Below are 25456 nucleotides of genomic sequence, written 5' to 3'. Positions count from 1 at the left end.
TGTCCAACCAGGCTACCATGGCAACTAAAGATGGCTTTACCCAATCACAGCTGCTCTCTCTACTCACCCAGGTTACCATGGCAACTAACAATGGCATTAACCAATCACAGCCTATCTGCATCACCATGGCAACTACAGATGGCATTACCCAATCATGGCTGTTCTCTCTGCACACCAAGATAACCATGGCAACCAATAACAAGGTTACCATGGTTACCAAAGAGGGATTTGACCAATCACAGCTGCCCATTTCACCAGCAATGCACCTCTACCATTTCACCCAAAAGACATGTGTTTATCTGTGAAAGGAATCCCTTCCACATTTCAGTACCGGTGTTGTTACAGGTTCCACCGGTGCACCTGTTTGTGTTTCCTGTTGATTCATAGAAGGTCCCCTGAAACCGTCTACGCCATGTAAACTTTGCCTCAGCTTCTTCCACAGCTGCAAACAGGTTAGTAGATACATGTATATCATATATTTCTTGATTCCAGGCTAAGGTTTTTTGTAACTTAATGTGTATGTTAACAAGCTGTCTGAATTGGTCCAAACAGATTTGTTACCTTCAAGAAAAATGGAAGTACTATTTTTGGTGCGTGTTCGTCTGGTGTGTTTCCAAATATTTTATTTGAGCAAAACTTTTAAACTTCTGGAGGGATTCTAGACATTTGTAATGTGGGTAGGTTTTAGTATGACAGGAGTCAAGGTCAACATTGGGCCTCCTGATGTGTGACCTTGGTACTGCAGCAGCATTTTTGTCTCTTTGATCATGACCTGGGCATGCCCTCTAGTCTAGCAGCTGGTTTTGTTTTGTATAATAAGTACCATGTTATATGGCAGACTTCTATGCTTTAGTGCAGTAGGTATGATCTGCCTAAGACAGGACTGTAAGGTTTGAGACAATGTTCTTACCTTTTTATCTTTCTTGCCTACTTTCTCAGGCTGTAGAGGCTGAGCTTGTGGAAGAGGAGGTCTCTGAACAGGTGGAGGGGGTTGCGCTTGAAGGGGAGGGGGTCTTTGCACAGGGGGTGGGGGTTTCTGAGTGGCCACAGCTTCTGCGGACACTGTGGACTTAAATTTTGGAGGAGGGGGTCTCTTTGGGGGAGGGGGTCTTGAAGGGGGTTTCTTCTTCTCCCCTCCGACGAAGAGTTCCCTGTCTGGTGCAGTGGGGGGTCTCATAGGGGGTCGGACTGGTCGGGTGGGTGCGACGGGGCGGTCGGTGGCGTCCCCACCCCCCCAGGAGTCATCCTCGGGGGTAGGGGAGGGGTCGAGGGGGACGGGGGTAGGGGTGGGAGAAGGGGAGGGGGTGAGGGAGGTGGGCGCTAACGGGGCAGGAAGTTCCGCCTCAAGGTCGTTGTCAAAGACGTCTGTAGGATCATCAACGTCACCTGTAAAAAGATTTGAACTTTATTAGAAAGGAAAAAATTGAAATCGACTGGTGAATTTCCGTTTACGGTGTACAGACAGACAGTAGCATTGCAGGCAACCAACAGGATGCCTAAATTGCGCTGTAGTTTACATAGAAGAGCGTCATTATGAAATTAAGACAGAAAAATTTCACCTCATGTGTCAACCAAAAAAACAGAACTTCATAACATGAAATAGATGACATTGTTTTTTTGTAACCTCAAAATGACAGATTTAACAGAAAAAGGAATAACATCAGCTACCTAAAAATGAGTGGGAAAGCAAAAAATCAAAGCTGGAGACAACCCTGCTACCAACACAGATGAAGTTGGTATGTTCTATATCTGTATCTGTATCTATATAGCCGGTATAACCGCCCTTCGGCGTAATTCATCAGCTTCGCAGGCACGCGGCTCGGCAGCAGCTGGTTATATTATACTGAAGGACCCGTCACACCTAACTTTTGCACATTCATCTACAAGCGTTCTTTAAAACTATCCAGAGATGATGCCCCTACTGTGCTTGGTGACAAATTCCTGTTAAGACATACCCTCCATTTCGAAGCTGATCTGGGGTGTTTCGAACTCCTCCCCCAGAAGACTGTTGGCTGCAGCATTGAAGAAAGACGAGGGGCTCTGAGCGATGCTGCATAGGCTCATCTCTCTCTCCAGGTGTCCCTGCCAGTCCTGGCTGGCCAGCCACACCTGTAACACCTGCCCACGCACCTGCCACAGGTAACACAACAGGTGAGACAACAGGTAAGACCAAACATTCTGCAGCCCCACTCCCACATACATTTTTGCCTTCCTGAAGAAGGTTATCTTTTTTGGTGCATGTGTCAACTGTGAGTACTACACGAAAAGGACAGTTGTTCTTGTTGACCAGCACAGATTCAGACACAGAGGCTGATGTGTTGTACATTTGTTTTTATGTACATTGTTCAATGTACACATAATGTATGCTGAAGACCTGTAATTTTAGCTGACTTGTAATGTTACTGTAACACAGGGCTCTAGCCAGCTCGAATTTTTTTTTCCTTCAGTCAATTCCCATTGTCGCGAGAACTGTGAAAACATTATCCAGGAGTTAGAAAGACTGAACTAAGACCTTGAAAAACAGGTTTTTAATGAGATTATCGTATGAGAAAGGGAGCCGACACACTTCGTCAACAATAATAACAATAGTAAAACAAACAATGTGTGGCTTTTATGGCCGTGGACGGCGTCCCCAAGCCGCCTATAGCTTCCACCAAGGATTTTTGTCCGCCAAGGTTGACGGATTTGTTTTGAAATTTTTCCATTTTCCGTCACACGCAGCAAATTTCTGTCAATTGAAGGAAAAACGAACGCTGGCTAGAGCCCTGCTGTAACATCTATTTAATGGATGGTATAATTTACCTCAGTGCCGTCCAGTTCCACAGCCTGCAGCGCTGCCTTCCCATCAGAAAACGTCACGACAACCGTGTCTGCCACAAATCTGTACAGAGTAAGTATGACATGTTGGTTACCATGGTAACAGAATGTAACTTTAAGCTGTTTGGAAACATGCTTATCATCCACAATTTCTAAACTGTTAAATGTCAGGCTGCAATTGGGCTTCAGGCTTCAGGCTTCAGACGGACAATATCAATAGGTAATGCATGTCAATAGAAAATGCATTTCTTCTGGATTTAAAAGAAAAGTAAAGGTAGTCCCATAGCTGTATTAGTGAAGAGGGTTGTCATCCACTGTGCCTTGGTGAACAGTAAGGAAGGGAGGAGCCCAACCCTCTCCCTCCACTGCCTTTTACCCCCCCCCCCCCCCAACCGAAGTCAGGTACACAATTCTACACCTGGGTGGAGTGAGGAAAGTTGTCAAAGTGCCGTTTGCAAAGACACAATGTCTAGCCAGGCAATACAAGAAATCAAACCTCTTGGTACCATGTCCTCTAGCATATCCACTCGACCATTTAGTGCCTGAATTTTGACAAAAAATGACAATGATGGTTAACAATTTCTTTTCAAAAAAGAACAATTTTCTGACCTGACCAGCACAGCTTCCCCCACTGTCGCAAACAGGCTCAACAGGTCATTCACAAGGTCATCGTCGTAGAAAGGGTTGTCTTCTGCCTCCCAATTGGCTATTGCCACCACCACGGTGCCATCAGGGGGGCCCTGGGAGCCAATCACCTCCTTGTATACTTCTTGACGTTTGGCTTCGTCGACTTTCAGCACCTGAACTTCTACAATGGCCACCACTGGCCTGAAGCAAACAAAAATAATGATTAACTTTTACTTCAATTTCAAATTATGAAAATTTACTAACACTTAATAATATGTGACTTATTACAATATAATGCAACAGATCATTGTCAACACAAATCATGAAAGAAAAACATGAATGAGGTTTGAGCAGTGAATTTTGTACTGAAAACAGCCTGATATGTATTTTGTTCAGAACGCTTTGTCTGTCATGGTGAAATACCAATAAAATCTGAACAAAACATTAAAAAAATGGATTGATAGGAAAATAAGGTGTGTATCTACTGGACAGAGCAGGTTGGAAGCACAATGTTAAGACTAGCCAAATGCTGCCCACTCTTGTCAGGGACATATCAGTAGTATGATCAAATACTGGATACTAACAGTAAAACCTGTACAAGTAGACCTTAACATAAAGACCATATTGGCCCATGTGACTTCTTTTCCCTATTGAAAAGCATTAAGAATTCTGTCTGAAATGACCACCTGTCCAAAAAGACCAGTTTTATGGGTCCCATGATGAGTGGTCTTCTTGGGTAGGTTTTACTGTATATGCTACTATGGCCTTACCTGTGGTCAGAGGTCTTAATTTCTGCCCTCCCATAGTGAAGCAATGTCCCATGATCAACTGGTGGTGGCTCCTCTCCCTCTGTAAACAGATAAACAAGCAAATAAACATCCTGAAATACTTTAACAATTTTAAATTTATACAGGAGTCATCCTGATAAACAAACATCTCAACAATTATGAACTATCCAAACAACTGTGAGCTTAATAAACAAGTTTTGTTTTTGTTTATTTATTTCACACTTGAAGAGAAAAAAGGAAATGGATACATGGCAATTGAATATAAAGAGATATAACAGTGCAAAAGAGAACAAAAGATTCAATCTGCTTATATGGAGGCCTCCCTTTTCTAACTTATTATAACATCAATTAAACAAAAGGAATAAGTATGGATAATAAAGAAACATTTTTATAATACGATAAACCACATAATGAAACTACATTTTAACAATTTGAAACTTCATAAATGACTCCCCAAACAGTTTTCTGCCAAACTTTACAAACACTTAGTACTTGTAAGTGAAAGTAATTATAATGAAAGTGACAGGCGAAAGCAAAACTAATTTGATAAACACCTGTCTTTGTTCTTGGCATTCTTCTTCTTCTCCAGAGCACCCGGTCGGTCCAGGCCGGACAGCGACACTTCTCACTCGTATCGTAGTCATCGGAGAACAGGTCGTACTTATAGGTGGGGGCAAAGTTGGTTTGACCCTCCTGAAAGCCCTTAAAGGCCTACAAAAGGTACAAAAGTGCTTAATGTTGGTGTTGTAGTTTCAATAATGTCAATTACCAATTATCTGCCAGGCTACTTGTACGTAAAGCACAGGAAACAGAGTGTTTGAAATTACAGATGCACACATACATGTATGTACAGTTTATATACAGCACTGTACTATTATTGTTTTATACTAGGGGATGTTGCATTGAAAATGCACTTTTGAAGGGAAGCACATATTGACCTGTCTTAATGCACAAGGGCCAAAATAACTGAGTGCGAAGTAAATATTTTCAGACATCAAATCTAACTTAATTGAAGTATATGAATAACATTGGACTACATCTTGATTTGTTTCAAATATAGTTCAGAAATGTTCATTTGCTTGAAAGTGCTAAAACTGTTGAGCTGTATAAAGGACTTGTACTCACCTCCCCTTGCTGCTTGGTGATGTTGAGCTGGTCGAAGGTCTGCAGTTTCCCCCAGTTCTCCTCTGCTATAAGAGCCTTGCACTCCTCGTTTGTCAGGTCGATACGGTAGTTAAAGTCTCCACACCAGAAAATGTAGTCATGGGATCCAAGAGTCCGACCCTAACAACAAGATATGATATGCAAAAATGTATCACCATATTTTTATTACAGACGTTGCAATGACCTATATGTACAATGTAGTGGGTAGACTGTGGAAGATTGTTCGCCTTGTAGTCGGTAGGTCTTGAGTTTGATCCCCTGCCATTATGCCAAGGAATTACAAAAATGGTACATGCTGCTTTTTCTACTTAGCAGTCCGCATTTGGAAAAGTGTATGGCATTTGAACACTCACACCTGTGCACTAGCCCTATGCTGTAGTGATTGCACAAAGTTGTGTGGTCCATGGTCTATTGAAATGGAGATGGGCTCAGCCCTATACACCATCTGGTGTGAGAAGGTCTTTGTCTAGGACTAATGAAGTTTACTTACTATTAATTCATGCTTGTAGGCTAATTGCAAGTGAACAACAATTAACAATAGTGTGTAAGTAAGTGATTGATAAAACACAAACCCAATTTTCCTTCCACCTACCATGGGAAAAGAGAGCCCCCTAGCAATTTCCATAAAGTCTGCATTGCGCTCCTTGACTTGGGACTGCCCAGCGGCAAAGTGGGAACACACGAAGCACATGGACGTCCCGTAGAGTAGCATCCGGATGGCCACAGCTCCCTTGTTCCCCGCTGCTCCTCCTAGGCCGGTCTTTACTATGTCCACTGCCACATCTCTGAGGTAACACACAAACAAATATGTCAGCAAACAAACAAACAAGGGTTTTTGAAAATGGCTGACTTTCAAAGACAAAGAAAAAACACCATGTCTTCACCATGTCTACAGTTACATCTCTGGGAAACAAATAAATATTTAGCAAACAAATAAATTAGCCCACAAACGCACAAACAATAAGTTTCCAAAAAGTACAAGTCTTGGTGTAACTGTAAATACTGCTCCACCAATGCCAGTCTTTGCAATCATTATGACAGAAATACACTCGAGTTAGAGAAGGTGTTCAGTGCCTTTCCTTTTTAGGCACCCATTTAAATGTAGAAACTTAAGCTAAGATTTCAAGTGAACATCCCAAACCAAACGACCACCTTTCCACCTTTCCACCTTTTAAAATCACATAACAGTCACCTCTGCTGTAACCCAGTAACCTCTGACATACATTGTTTGTAACCCAGTGACCTCTGACATAACCCAGTGACCTCTGACATAATTCAGTGACCTCTGACCTGACAAAGGGCGCGAGCTGTGGCCGGATGAAGACGTACAGACACACGCCGACCAACTGGTCCGACGCCACCAGGATGTACTTGTGGTCGCGGGAAATCGTTTTCTGGAGCTCCAACGCCCACGCACGCTGGTTGTCAGTGCTGCAGCAAAAAAACAACAAAAACAAACAGTTATATTAAAAGTTAATGCAAAAATCTTATGGTTATCATATGATTTTGGAAATGGTCAATGGATATTTATAACTGACATAAAAAAATGCATCAGTTAAAGTTGACCCTTTTTGGTATACGTATCTGTTGTAAACGAATGCTGTCTGAAACGTCTGACCGTTTCCAAAATCATAATATGCAGTTGCTTGTAATGAGTAACTGCTATTTGGCGTATCTTATTACCTAGATGTCTAACCTTCATTGAAGTTTAGTAACTTTAAGTAAGTTTAAGTTACTTCTAATAGCAAAAAGGATATGATGAGTAGAAGTGGCAGAGGACCCCAGTATCTGGAGAAGCATCCTAGAGGTTTGACCAAAGCAATATTAGTTTCAGCAGGAGCTAGGGTTTGTGCTGGGCTGATTTGTGCCCCCTGGTGTGTGACCTTGGTACTGCAGCAGAATTACCGGTTCTTGTATCTTTCGTCCTAGACATGCTATGGTCTTGCTTTTTTTCAATGACAGATAGCTTTAGATGTAATTATAGATAAGGAGGAAGTCAGGTGTAAATTTGAGCCCCCTAGCAGCTTGTCTTACCTGGCCGTCATGACGATGTTTCCAGCGTTCAGTTCCACCATCTCCTCGAAGCCGATGGCGTAGATGTCCACGGGATGTTCGTCTGACACGCTCCAGTCTAGCCGCCCGCTACTGTCTGTAGGTTGTAAACAAACAGATGATAAACAAGTGATGAATACATTTCAGTCCGCCTGAAGAGACTTCACATGCACAATATTGCACATAATGGAGACCTGCTTAGTTTGTTTTTTTGTTTGCACTTTTGTTTATTCATTAGCTACTCGGATTGCACCTTGACCAAAACCTCACATGGGACAGCCACGTAACTCAAATGGTTAAGAAGTGCAACAGAAGCTTGGCACAGGTGGGGAGAGTTAAGGGCTTATTACCACGTCAGCAGAGAATAGCCGTAGTCAACGCCTTGATAATTCCACATATAGACTACTGCTGCTCCGTTTGGGGGAACACAACACAGAACAACATAAGAAGACTACAGGTGGTTCAGAACATGGCCGCAAGACTTGCTCTTGGTTGCGATCGTTACACGCAAGGGGACTCTATGCTGAAGACTTTAGGCTGGCTGACTGTAAGGGACAGGATTCAACAGAAAAGCCTTGCCACTTTCGAAAGAATAATGCTCACCAAACAACCAAAAGCTCTGCACGACAAAATCACCTTTCAGTCTCAGATTCACAACTACCGAACACGCTCAATGAACACGATCAGATTACCGAAACCAAAATCCAACTCTCAGAAAAGACGATTCCTGTACAGAATGTCACAGTTATGGAACAGCAATTAGCAAGTATTGGACTGCAAAATTGGACTGTAAATATCGACTGAGAAATTGTGTAACAACTGCTATGTATATTACTTTGTATGTTTTTAACTTTATGTAATGTGTAAATATGTACGTGACCATGACCACAGGAAGAATAGCCTCTGAGGAGGCTAAATGTGGATCATAATAAACTCAAACTCATTCATAAGAAGCTTCAATGGCTTTTCATTGAGGCCATGAGGGAATAGTAAGGGTCAGACAAAATATATAACAGAGGTACGGTTTACATCCTTACAGGTCTATGCACATATTTCACACAAGTCATACATGGTTCAAAATACATACTTTTAAGAGTAAGAGCTGCTACATTATTGGAGTCCTTTCATTTTGGTCGTTACTTTAATAGTCTTGTTCTTGGCCAAACACCCTAACTATAATGGCACCACAATGCCAAAAAGGTTAATGATGTACATGTACCTGCCAAACTGCACTCTGGCTTGAGCTTGGGGTTGTCCAGGAGCCAGTCCGTCATGGACTGGTGTTTGTACGCGATGCTCCGGAAGTGTTTCCCGCCTGTTACCCGGGATACCAGAGTTAACAGATCTATGACGTACCTGCCAAGCTACACTCTGGCTTGAGCTTGGGGTTGTCCAGTAGCCAGGTGGCCAAAAATTGACCTTGACCTTTGTCTTCCTTACACCTAACCACGTACCAAATATCATTACAATCCATCCAGAAGTTCTTGAGTTATGCTGACCACAAATATCCGGAAACACAAACAAACTAACACATACACACAGACAGACACACCCAAAACTATATCAATAACGTACGAGATAATAAATAACGTACCTGCCAAGCTGCACTCCGGCTTGAGCTTGGGGTTGTCTAGTAGCCAGTCCGTCATGGACTGGTGTTTGTACGCGATGCTCCGGAAGTGTTTCCCGCCGTTGACGTTCCAGGTCCCCACGCAGACACGTAGCGGTTCTGGCACGGTGTAGTCTTCGTGACGCTCCACCATTGATGTCAGCACGCTGGGAGAGGCTGGGGGAAAGAAAATAAAGGTTGGTGAACAATTTCGTCAGGTTGGACAACCAGGTTAGGATCTACATTGTGTTCCACAGGGTAATTTTCACTGGTACATTGTGTACTATTCCACACTGCAGCTAGGTGTTGCTGCTATCAATGCGGTCAGAAATGTAAAGAACTTAGTATTGTCACTGAAATATTGATTGCATGTAGATCCTGGTTGTGAATGACGAACATTGGTATCCAGAGAAAAAGGTCTATATCATGTGTATGTCAAATGTGTGGACCTGTAAGACCATAGAATCATAAGCAAAAAAATCAAATAAAAAATCAAATCAAATGATCACTCAATGAGATCACTGGTAAAAGAAAAATAAGTGTGAATACAAGCATAATACAGCCCCAAGTAAAGAATATACTGATAACTGCGTTGTGGGTAAAATCCAGATCCAGCATGCAACAGTGAGGCCCCACAAGCTTGATTCAAAGGACGACCTCCAATGAGAGGAACTGAAAGTGGGGAAATTTCTCACAAAACAACAGAAACTATTAAACATTTTCACTCCCAGAATCTACATGTAATTTGGGATCTTCAGAGGACGTCATCCATAGGATCAATTTTGTTTGGCCTGGGAACAGAAATCCCAGCATGCAGAGCGAGAGGCTACCTTGAACCAACACCTCCAAGCGGGAGAAAGTTTGACCTTGAGATCTTCTCCCTTATATGGGCAAAACAAAGTCATGGTTGGAAAAACACAGAGGTATCATGGGAATGACACCTCTGCAAGGTTAGCAGGAAATCAAGTAAGGAAGCAAAAGTATAAAAAGGACAGAAATCATAAAGTAAGAAAATAAAATTGCACAAGCACTGGACAGTTTTGTCATTGGTGTAATTGGTCACTTTAAAGAAAAAGATTTAAAAGATTTGGAATTGAAAGCTTCAGATTGAACAAAAAGTTTGAGTAAACTAAGAGTTCTGTTGAGGAAGGTTAAACATCTAGGACAAGATACGGCAAATAGCATTACTCAAGCAATTGGATATGTGATCAGTCGTTTTAGAGAGCATTCATTATCTTTTGTGTGTCAATAACAGATGTTATCTGAAACGTCTGACTGTTTCCAACATCATATCCAGTTGCTTGAGAAATTGCTATTTGGCACTCTAAATGTTTTATGAATTGATTGTGTAATATAGGTGAAGTGGCAACTGAAAGTGAATAGTTTCACTTAACTCTAATTTATGCCATTTTTACCAAGTTTGTGAAAAGTTGTGAGGATATTTGACACCAAGTTAATTGGATTTTCCAAATTTCCAAATTTAAGGTCACCAATTATGATGCAATAGGCAGTGCAACAAGCTAAAAAGAAAACTGGGAAAGGGGGGCTCAAATAATTCAAGACAAAGGAGGGAAAATCAACATCTGCAGGACTCACAGTGGAGGTTGTTGGTAGCCAAGAGGACTCGAGCACGATCGGCCAGTTCGCTGTTTAATGTGTTCCCCAGTAGGAGGATGTCGATCGCCTCCTGCTTTGTGCCATCAAAGAAATTGTTCTGGATGGTGCGTGATACGGAGCGAGCGCCGTCCGCTAGCTTTCCAACCTGCGGAGGGGAACAAGAATAGAGCGATCATTGTACAATGTTGCACTTTACTTTTCTTTATCGTTGAAGAGGTTCATCAGTCACGTATGAATACAGTTATTACTATAACAATTTTCTTCAATCAATGACTGTTTTGTAAAGGTACAGTACATACGTCCCAAGTTTTCGATGTCTATCAGCACATCTTTGTCAAGGGGAATGACCTAGTCTCAGTTCTCGCCTGACCTAGTCTCGGGTTCTCTCGCGAGAACTGAGACTAGGTCATTCCCCTTGACCAAGATGTGCTGATAGACATCGAAAATTTGGGAGGTATGTACTGTATCTTTACAAAACAGTCATTTATTGAAGAAAATTGTTATAACTACTTTTCTTTAGCAAAACATAATTTTATCTTATTGCCCAAGGAAGAAAGGAGAAAAATGAAGAAAATAGAAACTCTATCTAAAAGAATAATGGCATAAGCCGCAACAGTGCTCGAAATAAAGTCACAGACATTTTGGTTCATCAGCTTCACTTACATGTAGTTTGATATTCTTTTATTTCAATAGAAGAATTAATTCAAACCACAAACTGCCTGCTCAACATGGCTTTGCACACAAATAAACAAACAAACAAACAAACAAACAAGAGAGCTCAGACCACAAACTGTTGGCTCATCATGCGATCATTGTATAATGTTGAACTTTAGCAAAACATAATTTTATTTTACTGCTCAAGGAAGAAAGGAGAAAAATGAAGAAAATAGAAACTCTATCTGAAAGAATAATGGCAAAAGCCACAATAGTGCTCGAAATACATTTTTTCAGCCAGGCTGCTCATGTGGCAATCCAGGTTTAGCCATCAACATTTCAGGTTCCCCTCTCTTAAGTTATTACATGTAATTAGTAGTTAATATATCTTATCTAATCAAGAAATGAATACAAAAGCTCATGCACGTAGGTAGGGGAAAAGCAGTGTTCCAGCTGCAAAATTTCAGGTTGTGCACTGTGCTACCTGGATTTAAAATTAAGTTGCGCCAAGCAAGTAAGAACAAGTATTACAGGTTCTTGTTCTTCCCTCGTACCATCAAAGAGTGGAATGAACTTGAGCCTTGAGTGGCAAAGGCGGAGTCCCTCTCCCAGTTCAAAGCTGAGCTGGGACGGGCTCCGCTGCATTGAGTTGTTCCGTCCTTTGTACACATGTAAATAGTGTAAATAACAACCCTAAACTTCACTTGTCTCGTCCTTTTGCACATGTCTACGTCTTTTCCCATTCGTCCCTTTGTTTGCGCAGCTGCTAATAATCAGTACTAAAGATGATGATGATGAGCAAAGTGTGGTTGCATGTGCAAGGGTACATATAGAATACAACACGGTGTATTCCGTATCACCCGAGGTATCAGCCCGACCGCGGGACGGATCGCCCAACGGCCGAAGGCCCACCTAAGAAAACCCCTGTTTTGATGCCAATTGCGCCAGAAGTTGAACAAATTTGGTGCCCTCGAACAAAAAGTGTTGCAAAAGCAATATTCCAAAGTCTGAATCAGGTATTCGAATCGCCAACCGTGCCGTATTCAGCCCGCTCGAAACAGTTTGATTCATTCGAATAGAGCCTGTGTGATACGCCTTTCAAACCGGTCTGATACAAAAGTTATGGCCCGGTCCGGAACACCCGTATCGAACGTTTTCGCGTCACAGGTATGACATAAAAGTGGGTATTTCGTGCACTGCATGAGACTAGTAGTTAAGTATAAGCCTGTAGTTGCGGTTTACACCTCATGAACTAATGAAGTAAGAGCAGAAAGTAGAAAGCAGTCGAAGCCTAAGACTCTAAGTCTAAGTCTAACTTTGACTGACAGAGACCATGATGTACACTCACACACTCACACTCACACATGATGTACTGTTGACTGTACAGGTATACTAGTTGTAGTTGTAGCTTAAAGGTAATAAAAGTTTGCAGATACTGTTTTCACCACGAGAACTAGAGCAGAGAGAAGAAACCCGTCAGCTTGTACTGGCCTAATGCTACTTTAGCCATAGCCAAAGCTGTTCCAATAGGATTTTACCATGGTCAATTTCATGACAATTTAGGTATGACTTAATCAAGAGACAGTAAGAGCTTGTAGTTGCTGATTTCACCACAAGAACAAGAGCAGAGAGAAGAAACCCGTCACCTTTGACTGGCCTAAGGCTCCTGTACCAGCGTATATCTTACTGACGTGGTCTCCGTTCTGCTGCCACATATTCTTGTACAGCTCGATGCACCGTGACACCAGCTGTGGTTTACTGTTCAGGCCCAGGCACTCCAGCTGCTTAGGTAGCGTCTGTAAAGTTAAAAACATACTCTAGTCAACAACAATATACACAAATGTATACTAGTTGGAGAACACAGGTAAAATTAAGTTCTGCTGCCACATGTTTTTGTACAGCTCGATGCGTCGTGAGACCAGCTGGGGTTTACTATTCAAGCCCAGGCACTCCAACTGCTTAGGGAGGGTCTGCAAAACACATAGGGTTAAGTTAGGATTACAGCCAGACATCATCTTGATGTTAAAATGTCTATAAACTATCCTAGGTCTGGTGACAAATTATCAGTCCTAGTGCCAAAATGCCCAACATATGTACTTTCTTACCTCGAGGCCCAGAAAGGCTTGTACAGAGTTGGTTCTGTCCAGACAGTCCAGGCAGTTGGTACGGACAGTCCCTGACTGTTGCCTGCACGAGGGAGATTCATTATGTTAGGAATATGGTGGGGCATGTAGACCTTCAAGCAAAAATTGCACTGAGTAAAAAAAAATGGAAACAAAAGCTTGATGGTTAGCTGATGAGAAGTGTCTACTAGCTTTCTGACCATCTACAAAATGGGTTAACAGCCTGTAAAAGCACACATGAATCCATTTTGATGCAGGTTTTAAGAAAGAAATGAGATACTGTAAATAGGGATATGCTCACGGGAATATATAAGTTACTCAGTGGGGATGAAACCACCGCAAACATGTCAAATTTTAAAGTACGTTACAAGGGGAAAGGAGAATGTCTCCATAGCACAATTTTAATATCCTGTCAGCAACAAACTTATCTGGCAATTAAGGTCTGTACACACTGGTTTCTCTGCTTGGCACGTAGCATTTGGGAGAGAGAGAGATACTGAAATGCATACCACCACTGGTATACTAGCTGGTGTGTTACGCCGAACGGTGGTTATACCGGCTATAAAGATACAGATACAGAAGCTGGTGTGTTACGCCGAACGGCGGTTATACCGGCTATAAAGATACAGATACAGACCACTGTGGCGGCCCCTGCTGTAGTGATGGCACAGGGCTACTGAAACTAAGGCACCACCCTATGCACTCATCTAGTGTGGAAAGGACTTTTTAACCACTCACATCAAGATGTCCGAGCCATCACAGTAGAAGAAGGAGAATCGTGCGAGACTTTCCGCCAGCTTCCGCTTGAGTCTGTGGACCAGGTTGTCTGTGCGTCCCCCGCGGCACTCCTGATGGTAGTCGAACACCACATGGGGAACGTCCTGCCAGTGTTGAGAGAGCTTGTGGTGGCTCTGGAAATCGAAGGAAAATTGTGTGCTTTTAAGGGATTTTGAACCTCAGCACAGGAAAAGTGTTTATAAGGAATTTGTTAAACTAAATAAAATCTAGCAGCCAATCACATAGCTCTACTCACATCACGGCTCTGGAAATGAGAGGAAAGTTGTGTGTTTTTGATTTCACACAATCATGCAATCTTTATTGATACAACAAAAGTACTGTAATACAGTGACTTTCAAACATCTTCTACATCTAAACATAGATTCATGCAGACATGTGGATACAAATGGAGTTCAAACGCTTATATCAACATGTTGAGTTTACACTAAGTAGTTCTAAGGTCTAAACATTTGTTGACATATTAACTTATTTGTAAGGGCTATTTCTTTCGATAATGTCATTAGATTTATCTGTAGGATGGAATTTTGACCCTCATCACATGGAAAACAAACTGACCACGAACTGCCTGCTGAGCATGGCTTCCCCCTCCTTGTTCCCGAGCAGGTTATAATAAACAAACAAACAAACAAACAAACAAACAAGAGAACTGACCACGAACTGCCTGCTCAGCATGGCTTCGCCCTCCTTGTTCCCGAGCAGGTTGACGACCACCTGGTCTCCATACTTCTCCTTCAAGGTGTCAAAATGTCTGGAATTCAAACAGACAAGGTGAGACATGTCTTACAATCTTGTAGACATCTTAGACAGTAATCAGATTATCAGAGTAAGCTACTAGGTGGCCCAAACCCACACAACTTTTACGCATTAAAAGCATTAAAAAATCAAAACCATAGCATGTCTAGGAGAAAGATATTAACCTGCAATACTATCTGCAATGTTAAGGTCATACACCAGGGGGCTCAAAATAGAACTTAACATTAAGCTTCCCAAGACCTACGATATAACAAATATGGTCACAATCCATCCAGCAGTTCTTAAGTTTTGCTAACTACAAATATGCAGAGACACAAACATACACATGCACACACGCACACAGACAGAGACACATATCCACAGACACACACACACACACAGACCATGGGCGATAGGCCATCGAGTTTTTGTTGAAATCGCTGTTTCTATCTTTGTACGTATGTACTCAACACACACTGTATACATTAATACCATACTGTGTACTCAGTCCATTAAATCAAATAGTAAACAAGATGCTTAGCTTGAAAGACGCACTGTGTACGCCGAGCTCCGTTTGCTGCGTCGTTCTAAATTTAGATCACGGGATAGTTCACGCAAAGGCCGACGGGAGTAGAACAGTTTCGCAGTTTGCTCGAACGCGTTCGTGAAGCCCTGCTCGAACCGATGAATCGCCTAGAGGGCTAACTTCACTAACTACATATAAATGACTGGGTAGGAAATGCTACCCGGCAAGAGCGTTACCAATAGGGGTGACCAGCAGGAAAAGTGAGTTAGAACCACGGTTCTATGGTGGATCTGGGACTTCTCGGCTTTTACATGAGAATAGTTTTCAACGTGGCTGGTTTGACCAAAGGCGATAGGCCATCGAGTATTTGTTGAAATCAGTATTACATGTACTTTGTCGTACTAAAATCAGACTTTATGAACTCAAACAGTGTGTAATCTTTCCACAGAGATTCCTGAGAATCATACACTGACTTCCACACACTCAGTGTACTCGGTCCTCTCAAATAGTCCCCAGAATCATACATTGACACACTTTCTCTGAAAGAATTCCGAGAATCATTGACATCACTGTGTGCTCAGTCCACTAAAAGATTCCCGAGAATCATACACTACACTATTACACTATAAAACACGCGGTGTGTACTTGGTTCACTGAAACTTTGGCGGGAAATCTGAGTCTCGCGTCTCTCTGATTGGCTAGCAATGATGTAATAGTCTTGTGCAGCAGCGACTCTAGCGGCCAGATATGGTACTGCTAGTAACGCTGTTCCCCGGAAATCGGACTTTACAAAATGTTGCATATCTTCTTTATTATTAGGTGTTGTGTCCCAAGTAATCTCACATAGCTAGTAAGTAACACCCAGATAATAAGTAGTATCGACGCGTTTTATTTCATTGCGGCCTTTCGCCGAAAACAAGGGCTTTTGAAACGGCGTTTCCTACCTATTCATTATTGTTCCTAACACCAAAGCGTTCGGAAGTCGGTGTTCGGCAAACTTCGGGTGATTTCGGCAACTGTTCGATTCTTTGGAATCGGCAGTTCGTGTAACCGCTAAGTGTACGATTCTCGGGAATCTATCCGTGGACCAAGTACACAGTGTGTGTAAATGTACGATTCTCGGGAATCTTTCCGTGGACGAGTACACAGTGTGTGTAAGTGTACGATTCTCGGGAATCTTTTCGTGGACCAAGTTACACAGTGTGTGTAAATCAGGAGGTTATTTGGTGTAAATGTACGATTCTCGGGAATCTTTCCGTGGACCAAGTTACACAGTGTGTGTAAGTGTACGATTCTCGGGAATCTTTTCGTGGACCGAGTGCACGGTGTGTGTAAGTGTATGACGATTCTCGGGAATGTTTCAGTGGACCGAGTACAAAGTGTATGTTTAATATAGTTTATGATTCTCGGGAATCCCATGGTGGAACGACTACACACTTTGAGTTCATTAGAGTAGGATTTTTATTACAGCAAACTAATACTGATTTCAACAAAAACTCGATGGCCTACCGCCTATGCACAGACAGACACACACACACACGAACAGATACAGAACCAGACCCACACTCACACGCACACACACACAAACAATTCCCAAACATATCAATAAAGATTCCTTATCATCTAGTTTGCCACCTGGCTGCACACCTGTCCTGCTCACCTGTCGAAGGCAGGTGCGGAGGCCTCGTACCCACGGGACATGCGCACCTTGTGAGAGCCCACCTGGATACCTGGCTGCTCCCAGAACAGTGGCACCGACCCTCGAGTCTGGATAAATGATGTCGCTCTGTTTTCTAGAAAAATTACCTGGAGAGAGGGAAACATAGAACACATGAATATCATAACATTCAATTTACATTTGATGCTGAACCAATAGATAGTGGTTGCTGAACCAATAGATAGTGGTTGCTGAACCAATAGATAGTGGTTGAGAGAAGAAAAAAAAATCTTTTGCTTTTTGTATGCTTTGTTGTGTTTTCAGTCATACTTTTACATTTGCATGATAGAACGTAAGCACATTCAAATCATGAAGTAAACTGATACACAAAAAGTATTTAGGTTACCATCACCGTGTAATGAACTAGGGGCCTACACTACAAACCAGGATGTGAATTGCAAAGCTGTGATTTCTGGTAGCACTGTAATTTTGATAAACTTTTGAAGTTTGTGTATGTAAAATATTTGTATTGATGAGGTTCTCTTGTGCATATAAAGCATACGGGAGGTGCATGTTTACTTCCTGAAGTTCAGAAAAGCAACATTTTGCGGCTAGCTGAAACATCATTCATGATCAAGTTTCAACTTCGCTTTATCCGGGTAAAACCTGTGGAAGATCAACTGTAGGATACCTGTTCAGTTTCCACGAAGTTTGCCACGTGCCCGTCGTCGTTGGTGCCGCGTACGTAGAACCGTGTTCCGGCGCGCTCGCAGCTGAGGCGCGAGAACAAGCAGGCCTTGGCCTGTTTATTCCCGACGTAGATGGTTCGTATCTCCACCCCGCCACACATGGCCTTCAGTAGCCAATCAGAGCAGTCGATGTTGAACCTCTGCAGGTGCAGGTGCAGCATGCGGTTCCTGTAGTAATCAATCAATCAATCAATCAATCAATTAATCAATAGATCAATCTTAACGTTTGTTCCCGACGTAGATGGTTCGTATCTCCACCCCGCCACACATCGCCTTCAGCAGCCAATCAGAGCAGTCGATGTTGAACCTCTGCAGGTGCAGGTGCAGCATGCGGTTCCTGTAGTAAGCAATTAATCAGTTAATCAATAAATCAATCGATCAATCTTAACGTTTGTTCCCGACGTAGATGGTTCGTATCTCCACCCCGCCACACATGGCCTTCAGCAGCCAATCAGAGCAGTCGATGTTGAACCTCTGCAGGTGCAGGTGCAGCATGCGGTTCCTGTAGTAAGCAATTAATCAGTTAATCAATAAATCAATCGATCAATATGCCTGTTCGTTCCCGACATAGATGGTTCGGATCTCGACACATCGCCTTCAGCAGCCAATCAGAGCAGTCGATGTTGAACCTCTGCAGATGCAGGTGCAGCATGCGGTTCCTGTAGTAAGCAATTAATCAATCAATCAATAAATCTGTCAATCAATCTGTTAATCAATCAATCGTCAGATTCCAACATCTATGGCATTCAGCAGCCAACCTGACTAGTCAATGTTCCAGCTCTGTGGGTGAAGGCATGGCATACAATATCAATCAATCAATCAATCAATCAATCAATCAATCAATCAATCAATCAATCATCCACCATCTGACCATCCATCCAAACACGCTATAGATATCAATAGTAAGAATGATTCTTCAATCAGTGACTCTTGAAAACACGCACCTCCAAATTTTCGGTGTAAATTTTGGGTGATTGAAGAATTATTCTATTGACATACTTGAACATGGCTGATGAATCTCTCTCAACGATGCTACACATGGCCTTTGAAAACCATTGGTTTTACAAAAATGTAAGTTACAATAGACTAGGATTGGAGCCACCAACCTTGTCCAAAAGAGGGACAAACTAATTGCTTTTTTACTTGCAGGGTGAAAAAGATATACATTGTAGTACAAATTGTCTCTCATCAATCCCTCACTACTCACCAGAAAAATCTATTGTCCGTTTCCTGGCTCTGTAGGACCCTCTGAGAACACAGGCTGAGGTCAAACGCCGAGTCCGTCGCCGACCACGCGAAATAGAACGTTCCAGAGTTCAGCAGGTTCCGAACGTGGATGATTCTCTCCTCGTCCGTGGGGTTGTTCCGTAGAGACACGAACGCGGTGTTGGTGATACGGAAAACTTCGGACGTGTTGAGCTTACCCACAGAGACGCACCCTGTCACCACAACCAGGTAGTGCATCATTCGGTCTCCTGGAAAATAGGAAAACAGACCCCTGTCAATTAGTCAATCAATCAATCAATCAATCAATCAGTACCTACAACTACTACAAAAATATGCAGGTGGTAGTGCATCATATGGTCTCCTGAAATGTATGGAAATAGCCACAAGTTAGTATCAATCAATCAATCAATCAATCAATCAATCAATTTCTACAAATAGGTAGTACATCATTTGGTCTCCTAGAAGATAGGGCAACAGACCAGACACCTGTCAATCAATCAATCAATCAATCAATCAATAGATATATTGATCAGTTGACACACACACAGGTATATTGGTTTCCTGGAAGGTATGAAAATAACACAGATATCAATCAATCAATCAATCAATCAACCAATCAATCAATCAACCAATCAATCAATCATCTAATCAATCAAACTATATATCAATCAATCAATCATTGCAATTAGGTATTCTGTTGTTTGGTCTCATGGAAGATATTAAAAAACATTTCCATATCAATGCAACTATCAATCACTGCAACTACAATGTAAGTATAGTGCAACATCTGTCTTCTAAAAATATAGAAGCAATCACCCAGACACTTGTTAATTAAATGATTGAATGAATCTATCAATCATTCTTATCTATTTTTGAAAAATGTAAATTTTTAGAAATCTTAGTTCATTTACCAAGCAATGTTTAAGATGTATACAAACACCCATGATGGCATATATTGACCTGATTTGGCCCCACATGCTCATTAACCCCACCAGTCTACAGATGACCCCAGCTTGTAACGACCTAATTAACCTTCATGCCTACAATGTAGAATCAGGGATATTTAAATCATTAAGTCTAGAGGAATGGGCTTCAGGGATTAGATATACATCATATGTTTTGAGGAGTTTCAGGTCGCGCCTGCAGAAAAGGACAGAAGAACATGTTTTGAGTGATTGATTGCATGAAGCTCCATTATTGTATAAAATTCCCTAATTAGCTAAGTACAGGTAGTTGCAATTGTATGTCAGACAGGGTTATAAAAAATAAATATGCACAGGATGTGAAGAGAAATCCCAGGGGATGCCTGTCCATGGGACCTGTACTGTGACTTTGACTTAGAGCCATGATTAGATCGACATTTCAGCTATATTACTATTATTGATGGTAGGATTGCTAGTAGAGCAATGGTATGGAATTATGCTGAAGGAAGTGACCCAGTGTTTACCATTATCTCCTACTAGGAAAATAATTTCCAACATCTATCAATTTAGTTCTTTTTGCCAAATGTGTTCAAATGGCATTTCATTGACAAAAACTGTTGAATCCTTGTTAACAATTTTTAATACAATTGAAACTATTTTGAACATAAGCAGATGAATATCCATAAATCCTTGTGTGATAACCATAGGCATGTCCAACTATAGATCAGGGAATCAGATTATCCATCTATCCCTGCCAAATGGTCTGACTACTATTAATAATAATAAAGAAACAGCTCTATGTATGCTCAACATGTGAGCTGATCAATACAAGGTCAGCCTGGCCACCTGGGGCTCAAGGTTTAGATGGGCGGTACAGGATAGCCTGGATGCCAGACTGTTTCAAGGGCCTACTAGTACACAGACAAACTCCAGGACCAGCATGATGTCCCTAAGGAAATTCTACAACTGTTACAGCAAATCACACCGTGCCATACATTTGAATTCGAGAACCTGACCCACGATGAAAATTGTAAATCGGTGCTCCCAAAAAATTAAATGCGGTCTCTCCTACAAGTCTGTAAAGAAGGCTACTATATCTACTACCTACCATATAATTGCATGGTAATTGATTCCTGTACATTGATCTATAAGGTACCATTATCATGTAGTGTAATGACTCTTTGTGTAGGTTATGTTTTACATCATCATCATGTTTTACAAGTTTGTAAATTATTCTGTATTTTTGTGGGTCAGCTGCTACCAGCACAAGAAAAATGTGAATATCTTAAACCAGCTCAGACAAGAACAAGAAATAGTCAATTCCTTCGAACTTCAAGTATCAAAGTTTTCAACCAAGGACTGATGTGCATGTTCAAATACTCGTTCGTTATTCCCAAGAATTATCAAGTGGAATTCGTTGCCATCAATTACACATACTGAGTAGGCACATCCTCACTAGATAGTTTCAAACAAATTTGCAAGCAGATGTGCAGAGGTTAGGTGTGACAGGTCGTTCAGTGTAATAAAACCAGCTGCAGCCGCGCTGTGTACCTGCGAAGCTGGTGTGTTATACCAATTATAATTATATCAATACAGATACCAAATATGTATGTATAAAGCTTTTGGTAAGTTTTGTTTGTTTGTTTGTTTGTTTACCTACCTATGTTTAACATGAGCACCCCCAGACAGCCGTAGGCATCCAGCAGCTTCTGGTACGTCGGCTTGATCGTCTCCTTCTCCTCCATAGCTGCAAGGTAAAGTCAAAGTCATATCATCAGGTAAGATCATCATCGGGTACATGTTGTACATGTCAGTCAGTCAGTCATAAATCATACGGTGTATTACAGCACTGTTGGGGTTACTGTAAATGCATTCAATTTCGCGGCGATTTAATTTCACGGTAGCGGGAAAATGGACTTTTCGCGGTGGTTTTAATTTAGCGGTAGCACCATGCACTGTAGTCACTTACTGTTATGGAAAATGTTCGCGTTGGATTTAAATTCGCGGTGAAGCGGCTAAAGTTTCTGCATTTATAGTATACCGAACCTTAAGGGGTGGCATACCCTTTCTTCTAACTGAATATGAGACAGGGATGTGCCAGGTCTCCCATCTGGGTGAATGATGTAAATGACTGTGTGGTCATGATTTGAAGCAAGGAGGTTAAAAACATAGCCTGACTAAAATCGCGCCCCTAGCGGCCGGCCCTAAGATTGCCGCCTCCCTAGGGGGGAGGGGGTCATTAAGCCCAGCCAGCGAGAGCTTGTGTAAACACAGGCTAGTTAAAAACACAACCTCCTTGTTTGAAGTGAATCACCAACTCCAGACAGAACGATTGACTCCATCAACTCGAGTCCATGATACATGCAGTTATTGGATTGCAAAAGAGTGAAGCTGGCCTAAGAGTGTGTATGTTAGGCCACAGCAAGTAAATTTTATGGATGACATCCGCACGCTCATTGATTTTCGCCTGATTTCAGAAAAAAAAACAAGAATTTTTTTCTTCTTAAGGGAAGGCCCAATAGACGAAAATGGGTAAAGGTTGTGTTGTAACCTAATCATTGAATGTAGAATTGACACTAGAGACTCTGTAGTATTGACTGTAGTTGCAGAGGTGCAACTTGATAGATGTAAAAGTGGCACTATGGAAGCTATGAGTGTAGTTGCCAACATGGTTAATGATACTAGTCTACCATACTAGTGTCACTTTAACTACATTGGTGCACTTGTTAAATACAGGAATGAATGCCTCGTTGGCTGTCACGTGATGCCATATTTTGTCACTTCAAGTCTTGTTACAACGTCTATTTTGAAAATTTGCCATCTTGTTTTTTTTAATAATAATAATCATAATAATAATAATAATAATCATCTGGTGTATTTTGCCAGCCAGTAGGTACCCCAAGTATGAGTAATGAGGCTGTTTAACATGGTCGAGGCACCTCCTCGAGCACGGGACCCCCGTTTTACGTCCCTCCCGGAAGACGATTTCGTGGAAAGCTTCGTGAGGCTACAACAATCCGGACGTCCTTGGTTGGTCTCCCATCCAAGCACTATCCGGACCGCGCGTTGCTTAACTTCCGAGATCGAGGGATCGGGTGTACCAACGCGCCACGCGGCCGTAGCTTTTTTTGCCCATCTTGTTTTTTTTTCGCCCTATCTCATTATTTTTGCAGTCTGCAGAGGATGTCATCCATAAAATTTACTTGCTGTGGCCTTACCGGTAGCTATAGCATACACACTCCTAGGCCGGCTTCACACTTCTGTGTCTGTCAGCTTTTGATACTATCTTATGCTGCCGTAGGATCTGCTTGGAGAGAGATTCAGGCCAGTGAGTAAAGAATACTGTATGTACTCCCTGGGTAGCCAACTCCTCTGGCATGTTATCTGTCTATGTGGACAATTTCTTAACTATTTTTCAGCAGCCTGCGGAGCCTGGTAGAGGCTACCTCTAAACGACAAGTGTTTGCCGAAACTGTTCACGTTTGGAACGTCCCCCGCAAGGTCTATCATATCACTGTCACAGCTAGGGGTGGGAGGGGCCCGGCATATCCGGACATTTCCGACGCTCTCATAGAACGAAACGGCGAGCAAATGACCTTCAAATCTACTCACAGAGGACGGCCACGGCTCCGGACTCGAACATGAGACATTCTTCCCTGTTCCTGGCCTCCAGGAGGACGGAATACGGCGCCTCTGGCTTGTGGAAGACTCGGTAACTCCGACTCAGCGCCATTTTGAATGGTGATGGCAATACATGCACCTAAATATCAACCCCGAAATCTTTCGCTTCAACGAATCACATCGACGAAATATTGAGTGAAGTCCGCCAGCAATATTCAAACAATGTTATATCTGTAAAGTTATATTTTTTTGTATCAATAAAGAAAATATCTCCAAAGTGAGTGGTACATGTATCGTGTTTGCGTTTGCCCGCTTTCATTTGAGGTCAGTGACCTTCACACCTTGTCAGGCCTTTTAGGTGAACATTGTTTAGGTTACGGTGCAGCCATCAATGTAAGCCCCATGAGCGATGCCGCTTCTTGGGATATTCAAGAAGTTTTCAAACGTTTCCATTTCGAGAAGGAAGCATCACAAATCTTGCCTACCTGTTGAATTGAAAGAAATAGGAATATTCCATGTGAAAGCTTTTGGGGACATTGTTTAGCGGATTAACGTTACGAAGGTTAACATTCAATAACAAAAAGGGAACAGGTATTTACATCTATCAGCCCTGTCATATGCTATTTTTTCTGTGTCTCAATGATAGTTCATATCTTCTACCCTTGCAATTTTGAGGGCCAGATATAGATTACTTGTGTGTAACAGGAAGGAAAGGCCTGTCCTTGGTGCTAAATCCACTATCAATTGTCATTGATATAACATCGACTATCATGATTCTACCAGGTGCTATAATACCGCCACCTCAGAAAACGTTAGTATAGAGGTCTTCCCAAGATTGTCTTGAACACCGAATGCCTACATGTAATACATTTCAGATATTTAATGTTAGGTGTTGAAGACAATCTTGGGAAGGCCTCTATAACGTTTTTTGAGGTGGCGGTATAATGCCACCTGGTGGAATTATGCGAATGTTCGTTAGCTGTTGTCAGTGCAAAGTTATGCTTTTGGAAGTGTGTTTGTACGTGAACAGGATAATTTGACAATGCCTGAGTGGATTGTTCTGAAATTACTAGTAGTATATGTATTATGTGGGAAGGTCCAAATGAGACCTCAAATTGATTTGATTTTGGCCCCCTAGCAGCTTGTTAAGGTACTGCTGCTGAACATCCAGTTTTGCTATATTTTGTTCTGGGCATGCTGTGGTTGTAATTTTCAAGTGGTAGATAGCTCTTACAGGTGAGAGCAAATTATTTTTTTTTTTATTTATTCAAATTGCAACAAGGGCAATACAATGTGGACACATAGGCAGCATATGCTGATGTCGTGACCACATACATACATATACAATACAAATCATGACGCTGCACAACAATGGCATAATCAAAAACTAACAACATATCTAACATGTTAATCTAAAATCAGTCTACAATCTTATTTGCAATATACAATTCGAGTCATAAATGCTTCATATCACAAAAATAGTTTGTTCACAAGTTCGGAGATCAGAGGTCATCTGGAGGAAAGGCTATGTACAAACAATGTTGGAACTTCCACGGGCGACATCGCATATCTAAATAGCAAAGTACAGGGGGAACGACTGGAAGTAGCTAAAACCGTCTTGTTGACAAGATGTAAGTATAAAAAGCGGTCGAAAGACTTCTGTTTGTATTGTCGTCGTGACCCGGAGACCCGTTGAGTAGGAGGGTAGTGGAGAGCAAATAGTGTAGCAACTTGTTTTGGAACTGTAGGGGCTTATTGTTTTGAACTTGAAT

The 25456-nt window shown here is 41.9% G+C and overlaps 1 protein-coding gene across 1 annotated transcript; it reads right to left on the bottom strand.

Moving 5' to 3' along the window:
* Positions 1-152: 152 nt before the first annotated feature.
* On the bottom strand, positions 153-23811 carry LOC118422328 (synaptojanin-1-like). The gene is made up of 22 exons (XM_035829847.1): positions 23676-23811; positions 21724-21810; positions 19121-19388; positions 17856-18081; positions 17168-17313; positions 14901-14997; positions 14190-14362; positions 13434-13515; positions 12975-13124; positions 10654-10819; positions 9043-9234; positions 7431-7545; positions 6687-6827; positions 5989-6181; positions 5358-5516; positions 4787-4943; positions 4215-4293; positions 3427-3645; positions 2803-2881; positions 1956-2130; positions 911-1386; positions 153-167 (listed from the first exon to the last, which is right to left on the bottom strand). The coding sequence occupies exons 1-22, from the start codon at positions 23794-23796 to the stop codon at positions 153-155; spliced, it is 3516 nt and encodes a 1171-aa protein (XP_035685740.1). The 5' UTR covers positions 23797-23811.
* Between the last annotated feature and the right edge of the window lie 1645 nt (positions 23812-25456).

Source organism: Branchiostoma floridae, chromosome 9 (assembly GCF_000003815.2).
Source record: "Branchiostoma floridae strain S238N-H82 chromosome 9, Bfl_VNyyK, whole genome shotgun sequence".
NCBI lineage: Eukaryota > Metazoa > Chordata > Leptocardii > Amphioxiformes > Branchiostomatidae > Branchiostoma > Branchiostoma floridae.
The sequence above is the reverse complement of the archived record's forward strand: the minus strand, read 5'-3'. Positions and strand labels throughout refer to the sequence as shown.